Source organism: Ziziphus jujuba, chromosome 3 (assembly GCF_031755915.1).
Source record: "Ziziphus jujuba cultivar Dongzao chromosome 3, ASM3175591v1".
Lineage (NCBI taxonomy): Eukaryota > Viridiplantae > Streptophyta > Magnoliopsida > Rosales > Rhamnaceae > Ziziphus > Ziziphus jujuba.
In genome coordinates, this window is record NC_083381.1 from 27,039,856 (window position 1) to 27,062,118 (window position 22,263).

General features: G+C 34.6%; 5 protein-coding genes across 9 annotated transcripts; 2 read left to right on the forward strand and 3 right to left on the reverse strand.

Annotated features, from left to right (window-relative positions):
* Positions 1–306: 306 nt before the first annotated feature.
* Positions 307–5,294, reverse strand: LOC107423026 (mitogen-activated protein kinase kinase kinase NPK1). 4 transcript variants are annotated; one of them, XM_016032537.4, is made up of 17 exons: positions 4,789–5,293; positions 4,612–4,653; positions 4,359–4,424; positions 4,163–4,273; positions 3,988–4,068; positions 3,827–3,904; positions 3,662–3,744; positions 3,294–3,375; positions 3,087–3,187; positions 2,848–2,887; positions 2,607–2,666; positions 2,474–2,520; positions 2,173–2,401; positions 1,852–2,088; positions 1,344–1,687; positions 1,180–1,247; positions 307–683 (listed from the first exon to the last, which is right to left on the reverse strand). In XM_016032537.4, exons 1-17 carry the CDS (start codon positions 5,074–5,076, stop codon positions 586–588), a joined length of 2,055 nt encoding a protein of 684 aa, XP_015888023.1. In that variant the 5' UTR covers positions 5,077–5,293; the 3' UTR covers positions 307–585. The 4 variants fall into 4 exon arrangements, with proteins under 4 accessions (XP_015888023.1, XP_015888022.1, XP_060671212.1 ...); XM_016032536.4 differs by having other exon boundaries at positions 2,173–2,404; XM_060815229.1 differs by lacking the exon at positions 2,607–2,666 and having other exon boundaries at positions 4,789–5,294.
* An 803-nt stretch (positions 5,295–6,097) lies between these two features.
* Positions 6,098–9,883, forward strand: LOC107423022 (peroxisomal adenine nucleotide carrier 1). Its single transcript, XM_016032530.4, has 5 exons — positions 6,098–6,518; positions 6,972–7,203; positions 7,666–7,812; positions 8,111–8,271; positions 8,470–9,883. Exons 1-5 carry the CDS (start codon positions 6,388–6,390, stop codon positions 8,747–8,749), a joined length of 951 nt encoding a protein of 316 aa, XP_015888016.3. The 5' UTR covers positions 6,098–6,387; the 3' UTR covers positions 8,750–9,883.
* LOC107423016 (uncharacterized GPI-anchored protein At3g06035) lies at positions 9,717–11,603 on the reverse strand. Its single transcript, XM_016032525.4, has 2 exons — positions 11,262–11,603; positions 9,717–10,441 (listed from the first exon to the last, which is right to left on the reverse strand). The coding sequence occupies exons 1-2, from the start codon at positions 11,344–11,346 to the stop codon at positions 9,924–9,926; spliced, it is 603 nt and encodes a 200-aa protein (XP_015888011.1). The 5' UTR covers positions 11,347–11,603; the 3' UTR covers positions 9,717–9,923.
* Positions 11,604–12,966: 1,363 nt separating this feature from the next.
* Positions 12,967–17,763, forward strand: LOC107423052 (glucose-1-phosphate adenylyltransferase large subunit 3, chloroplastic/amyloplastic). The gene is made up of 15 exons (XM_016032569.4): positions 12,967–13,386; positions 13,861–13,974; positions 14,144–14,317; positions 14,482–14,574; positions 15,242–15,325; positions 15,407–15,462; positions 15,657–15,750; positions 15,837–15,949; positions 16,054–16,126; positions 16,283–16,363; positions 16,568–16,654; positions 16,899–17,003; positions 17,161–17,267; positions 17,379–17,439; positions 17,584–17,763. Exons 1-15 carry the CDS (start codon positions 13,171–13,173, stop codon positions 17,683–17,685), a joined length of 1,560 nt encoding a protein of 519 aa, XP_015888055.3. The 5' UTR covers positions 12,967–13,170; the 3' UTR covers positions 17,686–17,763.
* Positions 17,764–18,014: 251 nt separating this feature from the next.
* On the reverse strand, positions 18,015–21,510 carry LOC107423054 (DEAD-box ATP-dependent RNA helicase 58, chloroplastic). 2 transcript variants are annotated; one of them, XM_016032570.4, is made up of 10 exons: positions 21,221–21,510; positions 21,039–21,132; positions 20,724–20,837; positions 20,507–20,629; positions 20,204–20,308; positions 19,621–19,779; positions 19,468–19,536; positions 19,191–19,280; positions 18,850–18,990; positions 18,015–18,334 (listed from the first exon to the last, which is right to left on the reverse strand). In XM_016032570.4, the coding sequence occupies exons 1-10, from the start codon at positions 21,454–21,456 to the stop codon at positions 18,071–18,073; spliced, it is 1,395 nt and encodes a 464-aa protein (XP_015888056.3). In that variant the 5' UTR covers positions 21,457–21,510; the 3' UTR covers positions 18,015–18,070. The 2 variants fall into 2 exon arrangements, with proteins under 2 accessions (XP_015888056.3, XP_015888057.3); XM_016032571.4 differs by having other exon boundaries at positions 20,724–20,833; positions 21,039–21,359.
* Positions 21,511–22,263: the final 753 nt, after the last annotated feature.

Genomic DNA, 22,263 nt, shown 5'->3' on the forward strand with positions numbered 1-22,263 from the left:
GTGAAATTGAAGATTGACAGATGATTTAGGTGATATTATTTTAAGCTTTTATGATTATAATAAATATAAGACAGTAAGTTTATTTGGATGTTATTTTTTATTTTTTTATTGGGGGATGATTTGAATTCGAGTCAGTGGTTTATTTTATTTTATTTATTTATTTATTTATCATTAGGATTACTTAAATCCACCACTAAATTTGTCTATCTATTACTACTGTTATCATTATCCCAGCTTAGTGATACAATATACAGACTTCTTACGTAATATTAAAAAAATAAAAATAAATAAATAAATAAAATAAAATAAAAAACAGAAGAAGAGTGATTTATAAAAGAATACAAAAATATTAGGTTTCTTACAAGTGACAATTTTTCTGCCAAAAACTTAATACAGTGGGAATAGGAGGTTGCACAGCATGCTACTCACGCAGACATAGCAAGGTGACCCTTCTAAATGGGTCACTGACTGACTATCCTCACCAATAACAGTTCATATACATACACTATCACTTCCCAGGAATGGAAAGCATAATTTATTTCTGTATGACAATGTAGATACAAAAATAAGGACAAACAAACTAACTCATTTTCCAGGGAATGCAACTCGTAGCCGCTCTCTCTGTCGAATTAGAACCGGATCCTTTGGGGATGATGTCTTTCCTCCTGCATGTCGCATCATCTCTGCATGTTGCACTTTCGTTAGGATCCATTTCAAAAAAATTAATAATTATGTTCTTTTCATCCAAAACAGATTGAGAAAATCATGTTAGTCAGAACAAAGCAGAACCAAATTTTGAGCCATTTACATGGAATGGAACATAAGGTCTCACCACACCTTGTGCTACAGAGTTATTCTTCTTCTGCTTTATCGACTACTATTCTTTATGAAAATTGATTTCTTTAATTTTATGCTTATTTTGGCTAAACCAAGCAGGACATATTATGTTTCAATGTAACAGAGCATTTGTGTTTCAACTGTAATTATGCTTATTCAGTGACCTATATAAGTAACTTGTGGTCTGGAACTTTATCACACAGAAATAATTAAATTTTGCACATCCAATAATCAAGACTGCACCATGATTATAATCATAACAGTGGCCAAGAAGGTCCTATAAGATATAAAAATAAATCACAACTGAAAGTCATCTCAGGAATCAAAATATATAACACTTGCCTCGCTTCCTTTCAAGCTCTTGAACAAGTTCTTCTTTCCACCTCCTTTGCCTCTCAGAGAAGCTTGCACTGCAAGTAAAACAATTTCAAAGAAGTTAAAGCAGAAAAATTAATTATGTAGGGAAGCAAAAGCTAAAGAAAGCCACCAGAAATAAGATCGTGAACCTTGGACTAAATGATCCTTCCTGAGCATCAAGAGGAAGCCCTTTCCATTCACTAGCTTGAGGGGGCTGGATTTCCTGTAAAGCTCGACTATGCACAATGCTAGCATTTGATACAATTTTGGAATGGCTCACAGTCCCATGGCTTGCAGTTTTTGCAGCATCAACCATTGCAGACAGTCTTCTACGAGGTGCCTGATTGGGAGACCTGCTCTTGGGAGGCAAATTCCAATTATTTGAAGCATTTACAGCATTCATAATTCCATTCACTCTTTGAGGATCAGTTGCATTCAATGTGTTATAGAACTCCTCATATAGAGGGGTTTGCAGCTTCTTCAGATCTAATGCCTGATATAGTTTCATAAAGCATGTTTAGTATTTTTCACAAGCATCTGCAATATACTTCCTCACGGAATTTTTAATGACATGGAATTATTGTAAACAAAAGGAACCTTTGGGATAATTCATTAGTTATCCATATAATGAAAGATTATGGTGAACAAAATCAGTACCTTTTCATCAAGAAAAGCTCTAATTTTTGACTCTGTAACTTCATCGTCATCCTCAGCAGCCAATGGCCCGTGGGCAAATTCAAAACCAGTCTCCTCCTTATCAGATGCCCCAGGACTGCCGGCAGCCTTTTGAATTGTGTGACCAGGAGATAAGTCTGTTCCACTTCTAGCCAACTCTAGACTCTCGTCAAACTTACATGGCCAATCATCAGTTGGTTCAGACATAGGATTAAAACTCTAGTACAAAGGGAAAAATCCACCCATCAGTGTTTAAATTTAAATACTCAAGTAATTTGTCAAACAGAAAAAAAGATTCATTACCTTTGTTAAATCATTAGAGACTGAGGCAGATTTGAACTTGACTAATGAACTAACCATAAGATCATCTTGATCATCAATCTGACACATCTCATCGTCACAATTCATTGGTCCCCAGTGAGAGCTCACTTCTGACAAATTCTCAGGATATACAGTTGAGCACCTCACACTACCCATATCAAAAATATCTTTCAAGCCTGCGCAGGTTGACCTTCTAATTGCAGGGTTGAAGCTGCTGCGTTGATTAAACTCAAAATTTCAGATTACCAACAACTAGTAAGAATTCCAAAATGAAAACACTTACGAGTTCCTAAGATTTCCCCCAGGTGTTGCCATCTGGTTTCCAGATTCCTGATAAAAGGAAAGTTATTAAGAGAATGAGAAATAGTGCAATAATAGGACACTCAACTACTACAAGATAAAGCAATTGTACGGACCATAAATGAAGTGCGGAATACTCTATGAGGTTCCTGATACTCCAAAGTTACAAATGGATGCTGCATACAGTTTGCAAAAATTAATTTCTGTAATTAGTAAAATAAAAGTAGGATTATGTACAAGCACACAGAGTTGGAAAGATATGTAGGTATATGTGTGCATGCATGTTTACATGCAAGTATTCCTGATTGCTGCTTATTCTGTGAACGAGGTCTAGCATAATATGCAATTCACTAGTACCTGCAACAAGTCTGATGCAGAGGGCCTTAAGTTTGGTTCCCTGCCACCACATTTAATGTGTAAGAGAGATAATAAACAAAAATATGAAATATCAGTCCGTAAATTATTGCTCAGCATATTCAAAGAAGATAAAAGAATATGCCTATTGTCACTCTCTAAGAAGAAATTGAGGGAGAGCATAGAAGAGTTAAAAAGGCGTATAGGAAGGGGAGAATGTTATAAAGGGTTTATAATATTACTCTTGTAAGCATTTCAACAGAAAATCTTTAGCCTCAGCAGAAAGATGCTCAGGGATTGGTGGATGAGATTTTGTTGTTCCAATATGGAAGATAGCTGCAACCTGAAAGAAACAATTTTCTAAGTTGGCAACCTTTTGGGGAAAAAATACAACTTAAAAACTTTTCAATTAGTAAACGTAAATATGACAAGTAGCTTTATATGTGCACCTCCTGATACTGCTGGCTCCATGGGGGCTTTCCAGTAGCCATCTCGATCACAGTACATCCAACACTCCATATATCAGCAGAGCTAAGAGATAAAGTTAAAAAACTCATCAGGTACAAAGTTAATTATTAAAGAGGAAATATTTTGATGTTTCATTAGCCTGCTAATTGAAGAAATGCATAGATTACGCATTGCATGTGAGTGAGGAAATTTGTTAAAGATTGGAGGTCAGAATGAGTTTTGTTTGTGGTATTCTTAATCAAATATCTTGATAATACATAAATAGTAGTCACATCAGTGAACTTGATTCTAGTTATTAAAAGCATGTCTTAATTTTATTATCCTTAGTAGATAGGTGTGTTGTTCTTACAAGCTATGCCCAGTTTGAAGAATAACTTCAGGAGACATCCAATATGGAGTACCCTTCATTGACTTGGCACCATTTATAGTAGCCTGTATCAACAGATAAACACTCACTAAATGTGGTCTATAGAAAGTAGACAAAATTCATGGCTAACTAAAGATGAAGTCATACCAGCTCAACAACTTTCTTTGAGGCACCAAAGTCTGCAAGTTTAATGCATCCCTTATTATCAACAAGGATGTTTGCACCCTATATGAACACGGCCATTGTTGGATATGAGAGAAATGGGAGAAACAGATCAACTTCGATATGACAAAGGGAAGTGAGGTTACCTTGATGTCCCTATGCATAATTCCATTCTTGTGAAGGTACTCAAGACCCAATAATAGCTGTTTCGTGTACATTCTTATGACCTGTTTGTTTAGCAGAACCAAAAGAAAAGTCAAGCTGCCATATAGCACCCCAGATACCTGAAATTTGTCGATAAAAAAAGTTACAATCACATACAGACTCAGGAAAGGATCCAAATTTCCCCAGTAGAGATGATATCGATCCACCCGGAACAAATTCCAACAGAATGTTCAACGACTCATCCTCTCTAGCAGTTCCCAAGTACCTCTGAAGATCAAAACAAAGATTGGAAAAAATTAAAAAGCGAACCATCGTCACTTCCACAAACACAGGGTAAAAAAAATGTACTCACAACTATATTTGGATGTGAAAGATTCTTCAGAAGCTTTACTTCTTCCTCCAACTCCCAAATCTGAGCCTAATTTCATGAAAAAATCAACAAAAAGAGAATTAGTAGTAGTAATTCGTTAACATAACAGAAAAATTCCTTCAATGAAACTAAGCTAAAAAGCAAAGTGTGCTTACAAACTGCCAATCATATAACGGTCAAAAACAGTTTTTAAAAAGTTTTCTAGTAAGAAGAATTTAAATGAGATAATATATACCTGTGTTTTCTCCTTGGAAGCACTATTTGCCGCGATCAGAACCTGAAAGTAATTTAAAATTTTAAGAAATTCAAAATTTTAAAAATTTAAAATTAAAATCAAACGCATACAGAACCAAAATCAATAGGGCAAAACAGAGTTAAAAAAAAAAAAAAAAAAACAAAAAACATAGACTACCTGTTTGATAGCAAGAAGCTCACCGGAGTCCAGGTTCATCCCCATGTAAACCCTACCAAACGCACCGGAACCAATCAACTCGCCCTTCCGCCACCGGATCGGCGGCGTATCGTCCTTCTTCGGAGCCGGAGGGAGAGCCCGAAGAGACTGTTTGGAGAACAATCCGATTCGCGATTTGCGAATGCTGGTGCCGATTTTCTCGACCAGACCACCGAATCCGCCATTATCATCCACACCTTGAGTTCGGAACACTAAGGACCGCCGGACCGATCCGAAGATGTCTTGCATCGGAGTGAGGGACAGGAGGTTTTGGTCGCTTGCTTGTGGCTCACTCAGTGGCAGTGTAAAACGTAGACGTGTACGGACGGCAAAAAAGCTAGGGTTCTATGAAGATCATTGTCTGAGACTTTGAGAGAGAGAGAGAGAGAGAGAGAGATGAAGAGAGAGAAAGAAGGAAAATTTTTTAGACGTTGGGAGAACAAAGAAATTTGAAAGGAGGGAAAAAGGAAAATGAGGATCTATTTCAAAAATAAAATAAAATAAAATGATATAAAAAAAAATGATGGTTTTGCAATTGTGCCCTTATGCTTTTAGTATTTTCAGTAAGAGGCCCCTTTAATTTATAAATTTTCAATGTTGGCCTCCATTTTTAAGTTTCTTGACATATGTGAACCTATTAGTTTTTTCTTTTTTTGTTTTTCCCCTTGAATTCTATTTAATTTAATATCTAAAATTTTTCAGAAAAAGTATACTAAAAAGAAAAATTCAGACAATTTTTATTGCTTGATGTTAATTAGAAATATCAATAAAAAAATTTAAAAATATTTCTTAAGAAATAAAAAAAAAAATTCCATCAAAGAAATTAGATGTGATTTATTAATGTGATTGTTTTCAGTTTTCATTTTTTATTTTTTATTTCCGTAATTTATTTATTTGAAATGTTAATAATAATAGTTATAATTTATCAAAAATTTTAAATAATTATAATTAAAAAAATAATAATTAAACATCATACAATTTAAAATTGTATTTAGTTTAATATATATTAGTAAATTTTAATTACTATTAATTAATATTTAAAAATTAAATTAAATTAAATTAAATACAAATGATAATAAAATTAAAAATCGACAACATCAACAAACGGTAACAGAATAAGGAAAACAATAAATTGAGTAGGAAAAAAATTAAAAAGAAAGAAAGTGGGGGGTAAAAAACGAAGGAAAATGGACCAACCAAAAAGGTGGGAAAGAAAATAATAAAACGGTAATAATCCAAGGCAAAAATATTCAAAAAGGATATCAGAGACTCAAGAGTGAGTGTGTGAGAGAGAGAGAGAGAGAGAGATGGAAAGCAAATTATTCACGTTTGCGCTTCCCAAAAAGATACACCAACTGTGAAAGCCAACCCTTCTTGGTCTGTCTGTTTGAGTCACTTTCAGTTGCTACTTCTCGTAACCTGCATATCTTAACTGGTCACCATACTCGGTTTCAATCTCCAAAGGCTGAAGCTTTCTTTTACTTCTTCATTCTCTCTTCAAAACCCATTTCTCTGTTGTACAGAATAAGGATTGGGATTTGAAGAAACGGGCTTTTGGATATGGAATCTCTGTCAGAGGCAACATCAGGAGCCATTGGAGCTCTGGTTAGCACCACCATCTTGTACCCACTTGATACCTGCAAGACTAAATATCAAGCTGAAGTCCGAGCTCACCATCAGCAGAAGTACAGGTTGGTTTCTTTTGCCCTTTGGGTCCCACGTAGTTATTTAATTTTTTTTTAATGAATTATTTATAATTCTGTGCTGTTTCTCTGTATAACTCTTTTTCTCGTAGTTTTATTTTCGTAAATTTGGATACAAGTTGACATTTTTGTCTCCGGTTTGTTGATTTTCATGGAGATTTTGATTGAAATTTACACGATATAAGAGCTATGTTCCAAGATTTTTTATTTGAATCGATTTGTTAGGACTGGATTTTGGTATTTTTGATATCATAGATGTCCTTGCATAGTAGAGGACTCAGGAAAGCTCAGCGTGTATAGATAGTCTTAGAATAGTTAAATCCTGTTTTTCTGTTTGCCCAATGTTGTAGTCTAATAATTATCCTGCCTCCTATAGAGCGGCTAGCTGATTAGCTTTTCAATCTTCAGCAACTGCTTAGAGATAATCTCTGCCTTTTTCAGGAGAATTTCTGATGTTTTATGGGAGGCAATTTCTACCCGTCAGGTGCTTTCATTGTACCAGGGCATTGGGACAAAGAATCTTCAAACCTTTATTTCTCAGTTTGCCTACTTCTATGGATACAGCTTCCTTAAGAGGGTGTATTTGGAAAAATCCGGAAACAAAAGCATTGGAACTAGAGCAAACTTGATTATTGCCGCCGCTGCTGGGGCTTGTACAGTCATATTGATTCAGGTAAGACCATGCATTCACATATTATTTATTTTATGGTAATGGAACACTTATTAGTCTTTGTACCATGAATATTAGCTGTTTCTGTGGGGTTCTACAAAGTTCATATCAAATTCCCTGTTAGATGCATATGATGGATGCTTGTTGGTCCTCCTTTAGTTACTACCACTATCACCAGGAAACTAAATAATGTCCTTGAAAGTAGAAACTGCATCTTTTCTTGTGGACATATAACACCTACCAATAAGGTAAAAAGCACAAACAGTGGTGAAACTGTGAGCATGTGCTGTTTCGTTAGATTCATTGATCCAATTAAAGTAGATTGCTTATAAATGAAAAACATTTTCACATCATACATTACAGAAAAGAGTTCTAGTTTAAATCCCTGCGATAGCTTAACTTGTTTTCACGTTAACTATTCCAGGCATTAATGTTTGACATATTATCTCTGATTATGCTCTTCAGCCCTTGGATACAGCATCCTCAAGGATGCAGACAAGTGAGTTTGGAAAATCCAAAGGACTTTGGAAGACACTTTCAGAGGGCACTTGGAAAGAGGCATTTGATGGTCTTGGCATATCTCTTCTTTTGACATCTAACCCTTCTATCCAGGTAACTTTATGTGGATTCTGGTGCATAAGTTGCGTATACTCTTAGCATGGATGTTTCTTAGATGTACTGTGCGATCTGTTTGGTAATAATTCCTATAAATTCTTGGAGGTTAAAGAGTTGGTATTGTATTGAGCTTTTGACGAGGTGGACTACGGCTCCCAACCTCACCATATTAGCATTCTAATTGCAACGTGCAGCTTTTTATTTGATAGATTTCCCATTTTCCATTGTTGCATATGAACCAAGAATTCCAAGAGATGACAAACTTTAAGTTGAAACTTGAACTCCTGTGGTACAGTACACTGTGTTTGATCAGCTGAAACAAAGACAACTGAAGGGGAAGCTGAGCAGAAAAACGGGCACAGAGTCGTCCCCAGCAGCTCTTTCTGCCTTTTCTGCTTTCATGTTGGGTGCTGTCTCAAAGTGTGTTGCTACCATCTTGACATACCCAGCTGTCAGGTTGACAGCCAATTCATTTCTATACCTTATGCAATCAAATACATAAATAAATGAATAACAGATATTGCATTTATTTGGTTATAGTATTTGGATGAAGGAAATTTTTCCAAATGAATATTTTTACTGTTGTTGGTTGCTTTTGTTCATGTTTATCAAGGCAAATGACAAATTTGAGTTAACAACCACAAACTGCCACAGGTGCAAGGTGATGATTCAAGCTGCTGAAACAGAGGAAGATGAGACCCAGGAAGCCGCTGAAAGACCCAAAAAGACAGTTTCAGGTGCCATTCATGCCATTTGGAAAAGAGAAGGACCACTGGGATTTTTCAAAGGATTACAGGCTCAGATCCTGAAGACTGTTCTAAGCGCAGCATTACATTTGATGATAAAGGAAAAGATTACAAAGACCACATGGGTCCTATTACTTGCACTTAGAAAGTTTGTTTTCATAAATCGTAGCCGATTAAAGAGTGCTTGAATTAGAAATGACATTGAAGTTGAATATATGAGCTCAGCTCCCCACATTGAAGAAGAGCTCCATTGAAATTGTCCTGCAGAAGAATTACGTAGCAGCAGAAAGAAATAAACAATGGTGGATATTAGAGGTCCATTTTATATCTAAAGAAAGGAAATCCAAATTGCGTAAAACTGTCTTCTTTTTTATTTATTTATTTATTTTTTCCTCCTTTTCGTCTATTAGATATCTGTCTAATAATATTCATATTGTTTCGTCCATTTTCTGATCTGGAAGTGAAAATTTTCAAGTATCTGAATCTGTTAGCAGCTTGTAAATTGTGTAACTAAGTTACTAATGGCATCTATAATTCAAGATGTTTTTCTTCTCAACTTGCAATAAAAAACGCACTTTCTCTTTTTCCAATTTCTTTTGAAACGCTGGGAATATTTAACATGACAACAACGCCAAGCCTTGTGAAACGAAAGTCAATGATCTGATTATGTAAACAGGTGTTTTTTGCAAGTTGGCGCCAATAGCTTCCCACCTAGGGAATTTAGAAGATTTTCTCTTTTTTACTTCTTGTTCTTTTTTTTTGTTTTTAACATTAAATTTTAAGGTGCTCGAAATATTTAGGAAAGAATAAGATATTAACACATTGGAAATAGTTTTTTTTTTTTTTTTTTTTTTTTTATTTTATGCATGAGAAGACAAAGCATCCTTGTTTTTTTCCTATGCATGAGAAGACAAATCATCCTTCTTATTTTCCATTTGGGATCCGGATTTTCAATATGATTTATGTAAACATTTTCCCACGAAAAAGGGAAAGAAAGATTAATGAGAAAATTTTGCAATGACATTTAGATATTATTGAATTACTGTATATAGAACTGTCTAAATTCTCTTGCATGAACAACATCTCAAAAATTGAGAAGATTGATCAATAACCGTGAACGACAAAATTCTACTCCACACACATCAGTCAACATCCTAGAACCAAATAAAACTTGGTGCATCAAATCAGCTCAAATGTTTACAAAATAAAGCAACATCATTCAAAGATTTCATTGTTTCTGACTCCGTTGGAGAAGCATAAAAAAATCCTCTTGTAAATTATAACATGGCTTTTGATTGTCTTTTCCAGAAAAAAAAAAGAAACAGGTGGTGAGCAATCGTAGAGTATAGCTATGCTTTTGGTTTACAACAGTAAGATAGAAGCCATCAGCAAAACTAGAAAGTTGTACATCTCATGGATATTGAGAAAACTGGCTGCACTGCTACCATTATCATTAGTGGCTGGCACAAAGCTTCCCTCAGGCGTTGATGTGGTCAGTACAACAACAATCCAGTCATTTTCAGAACCGATCCCAATTCCAGTAAATTTTGTGTCGTTGAGAGAATCAGAGTACTGAGATTTTGTGAAGTTTGATAGTACAAGAGTTGGATCCAGGTTGGGAACACAAGCAGGTAATACCATTCCATCCCTTGTGTTGGAGACATTCAAATGGCATTTAGCTAAAATGTTTGGATAGTTGGGGAAATTAGGTTCAGTCCCTGGTACTGTGTTAGCACCTGTAGTGTTAGTGCAGGGTTGATTCTTGAATTCCTCAGCTACTCCATCAGCAAGACACTCAGCATTTTCGCTGTTTGTTAGAGCCGACAAGTTTAAGGAAGTCCGATAACTGTTGATGCCTTTAAAAAGAGCATCTTCCTCATCTGCAGGAAAAAGGATGGGGCAAGTTCAGTATAAGAAATAAAACTCTCTGAGAGAAAGATCCAAGGGAGCTCATATCCGTATTAAATTACACAAAGCAATGCCGTTTAGTACTGTTTGCTAATAGCATCCACTTATGCAACATGCAAGTTACAATCATAGAGAAATGTTAATTATGGGTTATGCAGGATAGCAAGAAATTTTTGGTAAAATAATATGCTAAACCATTCAATAAAACCACCTAATAAATGGGGAAAAAAAAAATATATATATATATATATATATTTATATTTATATAATTTCGACCCAGTCAGAATTTACATTCATATTAGGCTATTTCCATGGCATCTATATTCCATTATCATGTATTCCACTTTTCGAGCTACAATTAGTATCACTATAGCAAACTATAAAGAACTTCCAACATTTCACGAGGACGACTACTCTTCATGTTCTTAGATCTCTTGTGCACCTGATCACGAAAGCCTTATAAAATCAAGCTCAAAATTACTAATTATTAAAGCAAAAGAATACATCGCATTTGCAAGAACCAGATCTACAATATCAGTAGCTAAACACCATTTGTTCGCTATATAGATTTTGATCGAAATGAGTCAAACACCTGATCAGATCTTGTCCAAGCTGGGTTTCAAAGCTCACATCTAAATTCTCACCAAGAAACCTAAAGAAACAAAATCTGATCGAAATATATATATATATACACACACACACACACAATTCAACCCCAAATGTGATATTTAATTAAAGCACAACTAAAGCCTCAGTAGCTAGTATATTAATTCAACCCCAAAGGAAGCTTACCATTGTCGGCTCTAACGGAGTGATTGAGCAAGAGAATGGAACAAAGCAAAAAAGGGAAAAGAATACTACGCAGCAAGGACTCCATTACCGGTGAAGAAGCAGAAAGAAACTAGTACCCCAAGAGATTTTGCAAAGAAAGACAGTAGGCAAATTCACCAGATTTCTCTGTCTCTGTCTAAAATGTCTGCTTTCTTCCTATTTCTTTAGGCTCAAGCTATGAAACCACTTTGGATGATGACCTTCTAACCGACAAAGAATACGACTGCGTTTTACATACGCTTTCTTGGTCAGAACAAAACGACCCAATTCTCGGTCCAAACTGGCAAATTTGCGTGTCTAAATTTGGTTTCATGCTAAAAAAATCTGATTTATACACGCTTTTCAGTCTTTTTAATTACCATTAATATTATAATTATCAGCAATAATCTCTGTTTGTTGCTGTGTCTAAGTCCTCCTATTGGCTTTACTATGTTTCAGTCTCACCTGCCAATTATTTGCTTTTAACTCCTCCATACCATATTGTTGATTTCTTGACAGCAGAATTGAATATTTTTCACAATATATATATATATATATTTAAAGTGACAGCTTTATTGCTAATATATTTATGTATGATCCTCTAGAAGATTGCAAGTTGTAACATCATTTGCTTTTTGAATATGTTCCATGAATGTTTCCTTTTTTCTAGACTTTAGATTTTTCATGTTATGGCTTTAGAGCCCTACTGGTTTGAATTGAATTAATTGTATTAGTGAAAAGTAATATTCCACTTTTAAAGAACTTTTTTTCTATTTAGTTCTATCTGATTTTTGCACATTCATAAATTAAATTGGAAACATCTCCAAGCAATTCACGAACACAATTTTAATCATTTTTTTTTTCAAAAATGTTTATTCAGCTAACAAACATTAATTATTAATATAATCATGTTTAAAATCAGATATATATAATAGATATTATATTACTTACCAACCATTCATTGTTATTAATGGTCAACGATGGCTCCTCACCATCAAAACAAAGATCAACGATGTCTTGTAAGTTCAGTTGCCGTTCTCCTGTTGTAATTGACCGGCCCTAGAAGGTCCGGTTGAGGTAGCTTCCTGGATCAATCAGAAGTTGGCCCAAAACCTGAAACACAGCCCAATGAGCGGTCCAAGTGGATTAAATGATTTTTATTTTATTTTATTATTTTCATGACCATCCTCTAAAGTAATACTTAGCAACCAGTTTAGTGAACTGCCTCCTTTTATTTTCTTTTTTATATTTGAATGGAGGATTCACACTCAAAATTATTATCAAAAATAGTAATTTTATTATGAAAAAAATGAACCAGAACTTGTTAAAGAATTCTACAGAGAATATAAATTCCCCAGAAAAAAAATAAACAGGACAAATTATTTGTTGAAAACACATATTAGAGATAGCATATATAGGAACAAAAACAAATATCATATGAGAAAATCATACAATTTTAGCCAAAAATTTAAAAAATCATACAAAATTGTATACATATCTCTTGGGAGAACCAAATATCTAAAAAAAAACAGCATCACTAGAATATTCCTTGCTTTGTAATTTCACTCCAAATTCAATGTTTGATCTGTACAAAATTTTCCTCCACGTAATGCAAAGACAAAAACACAAAATGAAAATTGGTGGATGCAATTGGTTTAGGATAACGTGGCCCAATCTTCCAATAGCATGCAAATTCCATGTAAGCAAAATCTCAGAGTCCTTCAACTACAAACACCACCACCATTGCTATACTTTTTGCTATAGCTCTGCCTCCTCCTTCAATAGGGGGGTCCAAATACATATATAAAACTTTGATTGAGCAACATATTCATGCAATTCCCATTTTCTCCTTAGTTTTTTTCTTTTTTTTTGTTTTTCCATATAGCCAAAAATGGCAGTGTCAGCTGATTGCCGAATGTCTCTCCCAGCTGCTACCCAGATACGTGGAGCAGCAGGATTGGTGGGGAGGAACTGGAGGCTTGTGAAGTTCTGTAATGGAGAACTAATGGGGAAGAAGCTAAAGCTTCAGGCTAATGATAGAACTAAGAATAATGTTACGCAACGTGTTTGTATGTCTCTCACTACTGATGTTGCTGTGGAGGCCAAGGTTAGCTCTTTATCTCTCATTTTAGCACTGTCGTCTAATAAGGCACTGGGCCATTGTCTAATAATGGCAACCTTTTTTCCGGTTCAGATAATTAATTGACTACTATTTTCCATTTGGGCTTTCATGATTGTTTTGTTTTGATTTGACTCCAAAGTCCAACCCATGATTAATATTATGTATCAATAGATTTTCCCATCTTATATATGACCCCACTGGCAGTGGCAGTAGCATTTTCAGTCTTGATAAAGCAGATTCTCAAAAATGAATTTATGTTCAGTGGCCATGTGAGATTAATCAGAGAAATGAGTAGTAATGTAAGAAAGTATGATTAATCACCAGTACCGATGAGAATGTTCACCTTGTCATGGTGGATGGTTCACCACCAGTAGCTATGGTCCACCATATTACCAACCTTCTTATCTATATTGACAGCGCCCCAAAAGATGTGGAATTTGATGTTTTTATTTTATGCAGTTGAGGGACTTAGACATGGAAAAAAGGGACCCAAGGACAGTGGTGGCAATTATACTAGGAGGAGGAGCTGGAACTAGACTTTTCCCTCTCACTAAGCGCCGTGCCAAACCTGCTGTAAGTCTTACGTTCTTCAAACTTTATGCATTCATAGTGATCATACATTTTTTTTTTTTTTTTTGGGGTCCTGTGTTTGATTTTTTTTATATGAATTTGTATGGTCATTTTGTGGACTCAAATGGGTCGGTAATATTTGACCTTATGATACTTGTCACTGTTTGGGCAGGTTCCTATAGGGGGATCATACAGACTGATTGATGTGCCAATGAGCAACTGCATCAACAGTGGAATCAATAAGGTTTATATCCTGACTCAGTTCAACTCAGCGTCACTCAACAGGCATTTAGCACGAGCTTACAACTTTAGCAGTGGAGTTACCTTTGGAGATGGCTATGTTGAGGTATGTCATGGATATTACATCAGTATGCACGTGTTGCATGTTTATGCATAAACCATGAATACCAACCTTTGCCAATTTTGTAAGTCAATGAGAAAATTTAGAAAAAGAATGTTTTGTGCCATGATCAGTACTTAGTAGTTCTTAAATTGTTGTCCGTTTGCCAGGTTCTAGCAGCCACTCAAACTCCAGGAGAGGCAGGTAAAAGGTGGTTCCAGGGTACTGCGGATGCTGTACGGCAGTTTCATTGGTTATTTGAGGTATTCACAAATCAAAATATTCAAACTTAATTAATGGATTAGAATGTAGCACTTTTGAATTGCTTATAACCTCTACTTTGTTAAAATATTCAAAGAAATCTTAGTGGCTGAATATTTTGCCAAATTGTATGTCAAGATTTCCATTTTTCAACCTACTTTGCTGTGTCTCTTATTTGGCATAAGCTATGGAGCCCTGTAAGCCACATTATAGTATTTCTCTGTTGGAGGAACTTGAAGTCAGCTGCTAATCCAGGCGCCAGATTCAGAAGAAGTAGCCTGCTCTATATTATACTTGTAGCAAATCCCAGATTTTCGAAGTTAACTTAGACCATATCCTGGCCTACTAGTTTGCTACATAAGCACATAACCATGGACATTTCTGAAATCTACTAGGGAAGCCAAGCAATACTGCATAGCGTTCTTAGCCAAATTTTCAGAGAGTTTTCATAAAGCAGAAATCAAGTACATTTTAAGAGGAGATTTATGATAAGCTAGCATTGTTACATGTTAGAATAAGGATATGCAGAACATTTTCTGTCTATTCAATATTTATTAACCGTGGTTATTTTGCTCAAATGATAAGTTATAGAAGCTTATAGAACGAAAATACATGGCTAAATTAAATCAAGAAGTATGATGATTTATAAATAGGCTTTTAATACTGCAGGATGCAAGAAGTAAGGATATTGAGGATGTGCTAATTCTATCTGGAGATCACTTGTATAGAATGGATTACATGGACTTCGTTCAAGTAAGGCAGAATATACATTTTAGTTTCAATGAGTAAGTTCAAAGGCCAAGTCTCAAATAAAATTTATCTGTCAATCTGCAGAAGCATCGGCAAAGTGGTGCAGATATCACAATTTCTAGTCTGCCAATGGATGACAGGTAGATTTTGTATTTTTCAACAAGTTAATTTCCTAAAAATTATCTGATACTGTAACAATTTTGACTCTTCAAAAGTTCCATTTAGTTATGTAAGCACACCAGTGTAATGAGCAGCGTATTTTCTTTTCAGTTCTAGTTCAATTTTGACAGTTTTTAATCACCAATTTTGAGATTTTATACTGTTTTCCCAATAGACGAGCCTCAGATTTTGGTCTTATGAAGATAGACAATAAAGGAAGGGTCCTTTCATTCAGTGAAAAGCCTAAAGGAGCAGACCTGAAGGCTATGGTAAGAGTTCCAACCTTAACTTTTCACTACAATTCAAATTGGTATTACAGTTTGACTGCTTATGCTAGTTTTAATAATTTTTTTAGGCAGTAGATACAACAGTTTTAGGACTTTCACGGGACGATGCTGAGAAGAAGCCATATATTGCATCCATGGGAGTGTATGTCTTCAAGAAGGAGATCCTTCTGAATCTTCTAAGGTACTGAAAAGCCTGAAGTTTTCTTTTAAATGTTATAACTAAGCATGAGAAGTCTGAAGTCAAGCACAATTATAAGAAAAATTAATGCTAGTAGTTTGAACCAGATGGCGATTTCCCACAGCCAATGACTTTGGATCAGAGATCATCCCTGCCTCAGCAAGAGAATTCAACATAAAGGTTTACTATCTGCTTGTTCCTGGATTTTTAACATACTATTTAGACATAAATATCCATAAACAACTAATTGGTGGGAAAAGAAAAACGTTGATTTGACCTGCTATATACTATTATTATGGCTCTAGCAGTTATTATATCTATGTATGTTCCTTGTAGGCTTATCTGTTCAATGATTATTGGGAAGACATAGGGACTATCCGATCCTTCTTTGAGGCAAACCTTGCCCTCACTGAGCATGTAAGCACCAAACTCTTTGAATTCCAAAGGACCATATCAAGAAAATTCTTGCACTCTTATATAAGATAAGCTAAATGCCTCGATTCCATGTTGTTTAATGATTTGGTCATAATCTTATGGTACTCTTTTAAAAGAAATGTAGAAATAAGGTGACCTCAGAGTGCTAAAATTAATATCTTATGTTTGCTTAACTGTGCCTTTCAGCCACCAAAGTTTAGCTTCTATGATGCAACAAAACCAATGTATTCTTCAAGAAGAAACTTGCCACCGACAAAGATTGACAACAGCAAGGTTAGTAGACCTTTTTTCTTCAACTTGATGAAGCTTTTTACAGAGATGGTGTTGAGCTTAGTTAGATAATATGTTTATGCGCATAAATGAAGTTGGAAAACACCAGTATAGAACCATGATGAAAATCCTTTTGGAAGTTAGCATGCATGTAGCATTTCGGCAACATTTCTCTTTGTTAATTACTGCATATTGCTTAACCTTCGATTGGCTTTTTAATCAACAATTACTTTTCAATCTTATGCAGATTGTTGATTCAATCATATCTCATGGAAGTTTCTTAAACAATTGCTTTATAGAGCACAGTGTTGTTGGAATCAGATCCAGGATAAACTCTAATGTTCAGTTAAAGGTTCGTTCTAAAAGAGTCTTGTTTATGTTGCAAGTCATTAGCTTGGTATACTAGGAGTGAGAAAAAAAGAAAAAAAAGAAAAGAAAAAGAGATTGGATTTATTTTTAAATACTTTTGGTACTTCACCTTTTACAATGATTTCTTAAAATACATGCAGGACACAGTGATGCTTGGTGCTGATTTCTATGAAACTGATGTTGAAGTAGCATCATTGTTATCTGAGGGAAGAGTTCCTATTGGAATAGGAGAAAATACAAAAATCAAGTACAAAATACTTAACCATTTTTTTTATTTTTTTATTTTTATCTTCCCAAAAATTCTCATCCACAAATAAATTTTAGAGTAACCTCTTGTGTTTAATCATGAATTTTGCAGAGAATGCATCATTGACAAAAATGCGAGAATTGGAAATAATGTTGTTATTGCAAACTCAGAGGTTCGAAAACTTCTATAAAGTTACAATTATATTTACACCCATTTTCCCAATTTCTTGAATGCATTTCCACGAATTAAAATATATTAGAATTTATATTGGTTTAGTTACCTTTTTTTTTTTTGTTTTTCCTCCTCTGTATCGCAGGGCATTCAAGAAGCTGATAGATCCTCAGATGGCTTTTATATCCGTTCAGGAGTAACCATTATATTAAAAAATTCAGTAATTAAGGATGGAACTGTTATCTGAAGCATTTCAACCTTCAATTTTTTTGGTTTGTAACATTTGGGTAGAGAAAATAAAATAAAAATAATGAGTTGCTATTAATTACTTTGACTAATGTCTGTAAATTGAGGCATCCTTACCACGTGGATGTTCATAATCCTTATTGGTTTTGTAAAATCTGCAACATATATTAATCTCAATTGGAGTGCCAAATCTAGTTCTACTTTCTCAAATTGAAATGGGCACAAGCTAATAATATGTTGGTCCCTGACTAACAAAAATACTCTCGTTTTAGATTCTTTAAGGATTGGCATGTGAATGGATATCAAAATTTCTGTACGGCGCACAAAGCATTACAAGAATAGGAGGAACCAATTTTACAAGAACCAATGTGGACATTAAATTGTTTCTATATAATAAGCTCTTCACAATTGAACATTAATTCATTTTCATATCTTTGCAAAACAAACCGTTCCTGCGGAGTTATAATGCTGGTAACAGTACATTTCTCAATGGAAAATGGTTTTCTTCCTGTTCGTCCGGCACGATGAAGATAATCTATGGCGGTTCTTGGCAGATCAAAGTTGTATATATGAGTAGTTTCCGGCAAGTCAACTCCCCTAGCAGCTATATCTGTTGACACCAGAAGAAAGCCGCCTCCTTGTCTTACTTCCTGTATTAGGTGAACAAATACATCAAAAAATATCGACATCAAATAGAGCATATGGACAATACCATTTTGCAAAACTTAACCGGCCCTTGTTTTGTCTGTTGTTCATGGTTACCTATTGATGGTCATTAAGAAAACTATTGTTATAATGGTTTTAGAATTTAGTCTGGTGAAATATTAATATAATAAGTAATATTTGACAGGTAATCAGGATCTGACAAACACTAAAAATGCTATAATTTGGTTTGCATCGGCACCGGCACTTCACCGTCATCTTAGTTTTCACCACGTGCTATGCAAACAGAAACAAGTTATTGACAATATCTGACAACTCAGCTCTATTCTCTTGGGATTATGATATAAATGAGATTTCATTTTCCCTATGTTTAGGTTTACCTTAAATAGACCTCACAGTTTGTCATTTTCCCATGGTTTATTTATGAAGACTGACAATTCAAATAGATTCCTGAAGGAATTGACTAGCACTTAATGATCGAACAAGAAATTGAATAACTTACCGATAAAGAAGCTGCTCGTGAATTGAAATTCATGTCTTCTTCTAAAAGGAGGATTTCTGAATCACCACCATATGAAGCCTTCAAAAAATTGATTAATAGAGTCGTTTGCGGAGCATTTCCAGCTTTCTTTGATTTTTCAGACTGAATAAATAGACAAGATATTAAATGGTTTGAGAAATCTGTCATTTAAACTGAAGGGATGCAAATGAAAAAAGACTGATTGTGCAGAATAAGCAAGTTCAAAAAGATTACATTGCCATTATTAGGATAACATTAAACAACTAAATTGGCCTCTAAGAAAAACTAACAATAATAAATTTGGAAGGATGTTACATACAAACCTGCTCACCGACAAAAATAATGCCAGAATCTGGTGCATCAGATTGTAATAATGAAAGCAAGGTTTGCTGCCTCCTGTTCTTAGCACATAACTGTTAATCAACATAGCGTTAGCACATTTTAGATGACATCTGAAATACAGACATGAATTCAAAGAAATCACTGAGAAAGATGGTAAGTGTTCAAAGAAATAGTAACAGTCACAGACATATATAACAAATGTCTGTCAGTAAAATAAATAGCACATGAGAGTAAGTTCTGTATTATAGAAAACCATACCACAAATCTATGAACTATGCATGTTGGCATGGGCTCAATTGCATTCACATGTACATGAACAACATCGCTCTGAAAGGTATAGATATCAATATCATATTTCAAAACACTAGGAAGCATAAATCCAAACAGAAGTAACATAGAAATAGTGGCAACCTTGGTCCATTTCTGCTGTATACAGTCATGTAAAAAATGCCTATGCTGAGGGATAGACGCACTGGCAAAAACAGTCTGACGATTACTGATTGTCGAATACGATGTCAAAAGTTTTCGAAGAGAACTGACTTGTTTTGATGAGTTGAACATGAAATCAACCTGACCAAAGAGTTAAAACTTATTTTACGATGTAGCAAGTAAAATATACACAATAAATAATTGGCACCTTTTTGTTTAACAGCCTGAGAAACAAATCCGTCTTTAACGTAAATGATTGCCTACTCATCCGTTTTTCAAGTCTCTAAATACACGTCCATAACATACTTTTCTTTCAAGCTAGAAGGAAATAAATAACTGCTAAACTATATGAGGCTTTCACTAAACCATTTAAAATCACACAGCAGTTTTTCTCCACGATAAATTCTCTTAAGAGGCTCTGATATGTATCAATGGCAGCAATATAAACTATTATACAATCTCATATTAGCTACATAAAAATTTATATTTAAAATCCTAGCATGTTAGATAATTCAACCTGAAAATGATAGCAAACTAAATAAAATCAAATTGAATTTCAATTTACCTCATCAATTACCAGTACACGCATTGAATCAAGAGTAAAGATTTGCTTCTCAAGCATCTGGCACAAACTCCCTATGGTCGCAACCACAACTGTAGGAGGCTCCGCCTGAAAGCTTCAAGAACTCAATAAGTTTCTCCATAAAAACAATTTATCTTCCTACCACATTTACAACGTTAGTTACCAGTTAACGCACAAACATGGAAAAAGAAAGAAAAAGAGAAGTTTACAAAACAAAAATTTGATAATTGGATAAGAAAATGGATTAGGTGTAAAGGAGTGAAGTGACAACACAAAATGCAGTACCTTTAGCCAACTCTTGTGTCTTCTCAACATTCCTCCATCTAAAAGAGCCATGACCGTGCACAATTTCTGATCCAATTCACTTTCCATAGGTCTTGCAGCTAACATCCGAGCAACTTTGGTAACCTTGGTTATCAAAATGGAAGAAACAATTAAAAAAATAAATAAACTAAAAATAATATTGCTGCACATTTCAATAATTCATGGATGGCATTCTTACTTGCATACCAAGTTCCCTAGTGGGCACTACGATGAGTGCTTGCACAGCTGATCTTTGAGTTTTTACAACAGAATATATCAACAGCAGGTAAGTGAGTGTCTTCCCAGAACCTGTCTAGAGGACCAACCATGAAAAAATAACTAAATTAGCTTTGTCTATAACAATGTGGTATATATTGTTAAAGCATTAAAGAAATCACATATTCATATTGCTAAAGAGCTAATTGGAACGCCATTCCCAAAATTGTATGAAGTATACAGAAAACTTAAAAATCAAAACTTTCAAAAAAAAAAAAAAAAAGGGGCCTAAATTGACCTGAGCGTGAAGCACACAATCGCGGCCGGAGAAGAGGGTAGGCAAAGCTTGTCTTTGTACATCAGTTGGTATTACATATCCAACTTCCTCTGCCCTGCAAACGCTGATACGCCATTAATGTTTGGTCGTTTGGATAACTAAATATAAATGTATTCAAAACTGCGAAATGCCCATGAGCTTGCCTTTTCAGTACGGGCTCAGGAACGTGGCCTTGGCAAATTTCACGGAGAGTTAAGGTCTCCTGCGATTGGCTAAGGATGGGCATGGAGCAGAGAGCTCTGTTTTCGCATGCAACAATGGAGGAAATGGGCCTATAATTAGGGTTTCGAGAATGGGAAGGGATATAAGAACGACATCGCTTTGCAGAGGAAAAAGGATGGGGAAGAAGAAGAAGCAGAGAAGCTGAAAGGACAGCCATTGACGCTCTCTCTCTCTCTCTCTCAAGCTCAGAGAACTTCGAGCAAAATTTTTTTAATTAATTAATTAATTAACTAGGATAATAAACTGAAAAAATCAACTGGGACCCATTCTAGAGATCGTCCAAAAGGTATGTATGATCAACGGTTCTGTTCTGATCAATATACATCTAAGGTATTCTGTAACGGACAAGGACGCGGATTGACGATAAGATACAAATCTATTACTTGCTATTATTTATGGAATATTAATTGTTATTTTATTTTATGTTTTTTGGTTTTATCTCTTTGTTGGATTTGTTAGACGGTCACATAGTTCTTAGATAACTATACTTTTCTGTATTGCTCCTTGCATTTCTTTGTATTTCTTAAAAAGTTCTTATTATTTTGAGTAATTTATGATTGACCCCCAATCTATTACCATTTATACACATATATTTTTTATTTTGACATTTTCAATGCCGCGTCATATATAACCAAATCTGAGCAATTAAGACTTGAATATCACGGCATATATGGAAAAAAACACACAATTAAACAAAGAAATTAAACATTAAAAGCTCAAATAGGATTTTAATTAATGTTTTTATCTCTTCTTTTATTAGCCAAGCTTTTAAATTAATTCCTTGATCATTAGAGGAAATGATAATACATTTATTATATATCACAGATTTATCACTTCTTTTTTGCTATATTTATTTATTTTTTTCCCCTTAACTTATCATCTTAGAAAACGATAATCAAATAATATATATTTATGAAAGTTGATGTGGTAGTAATTTTGAAATAAGATAATTGCAAGTACTTAT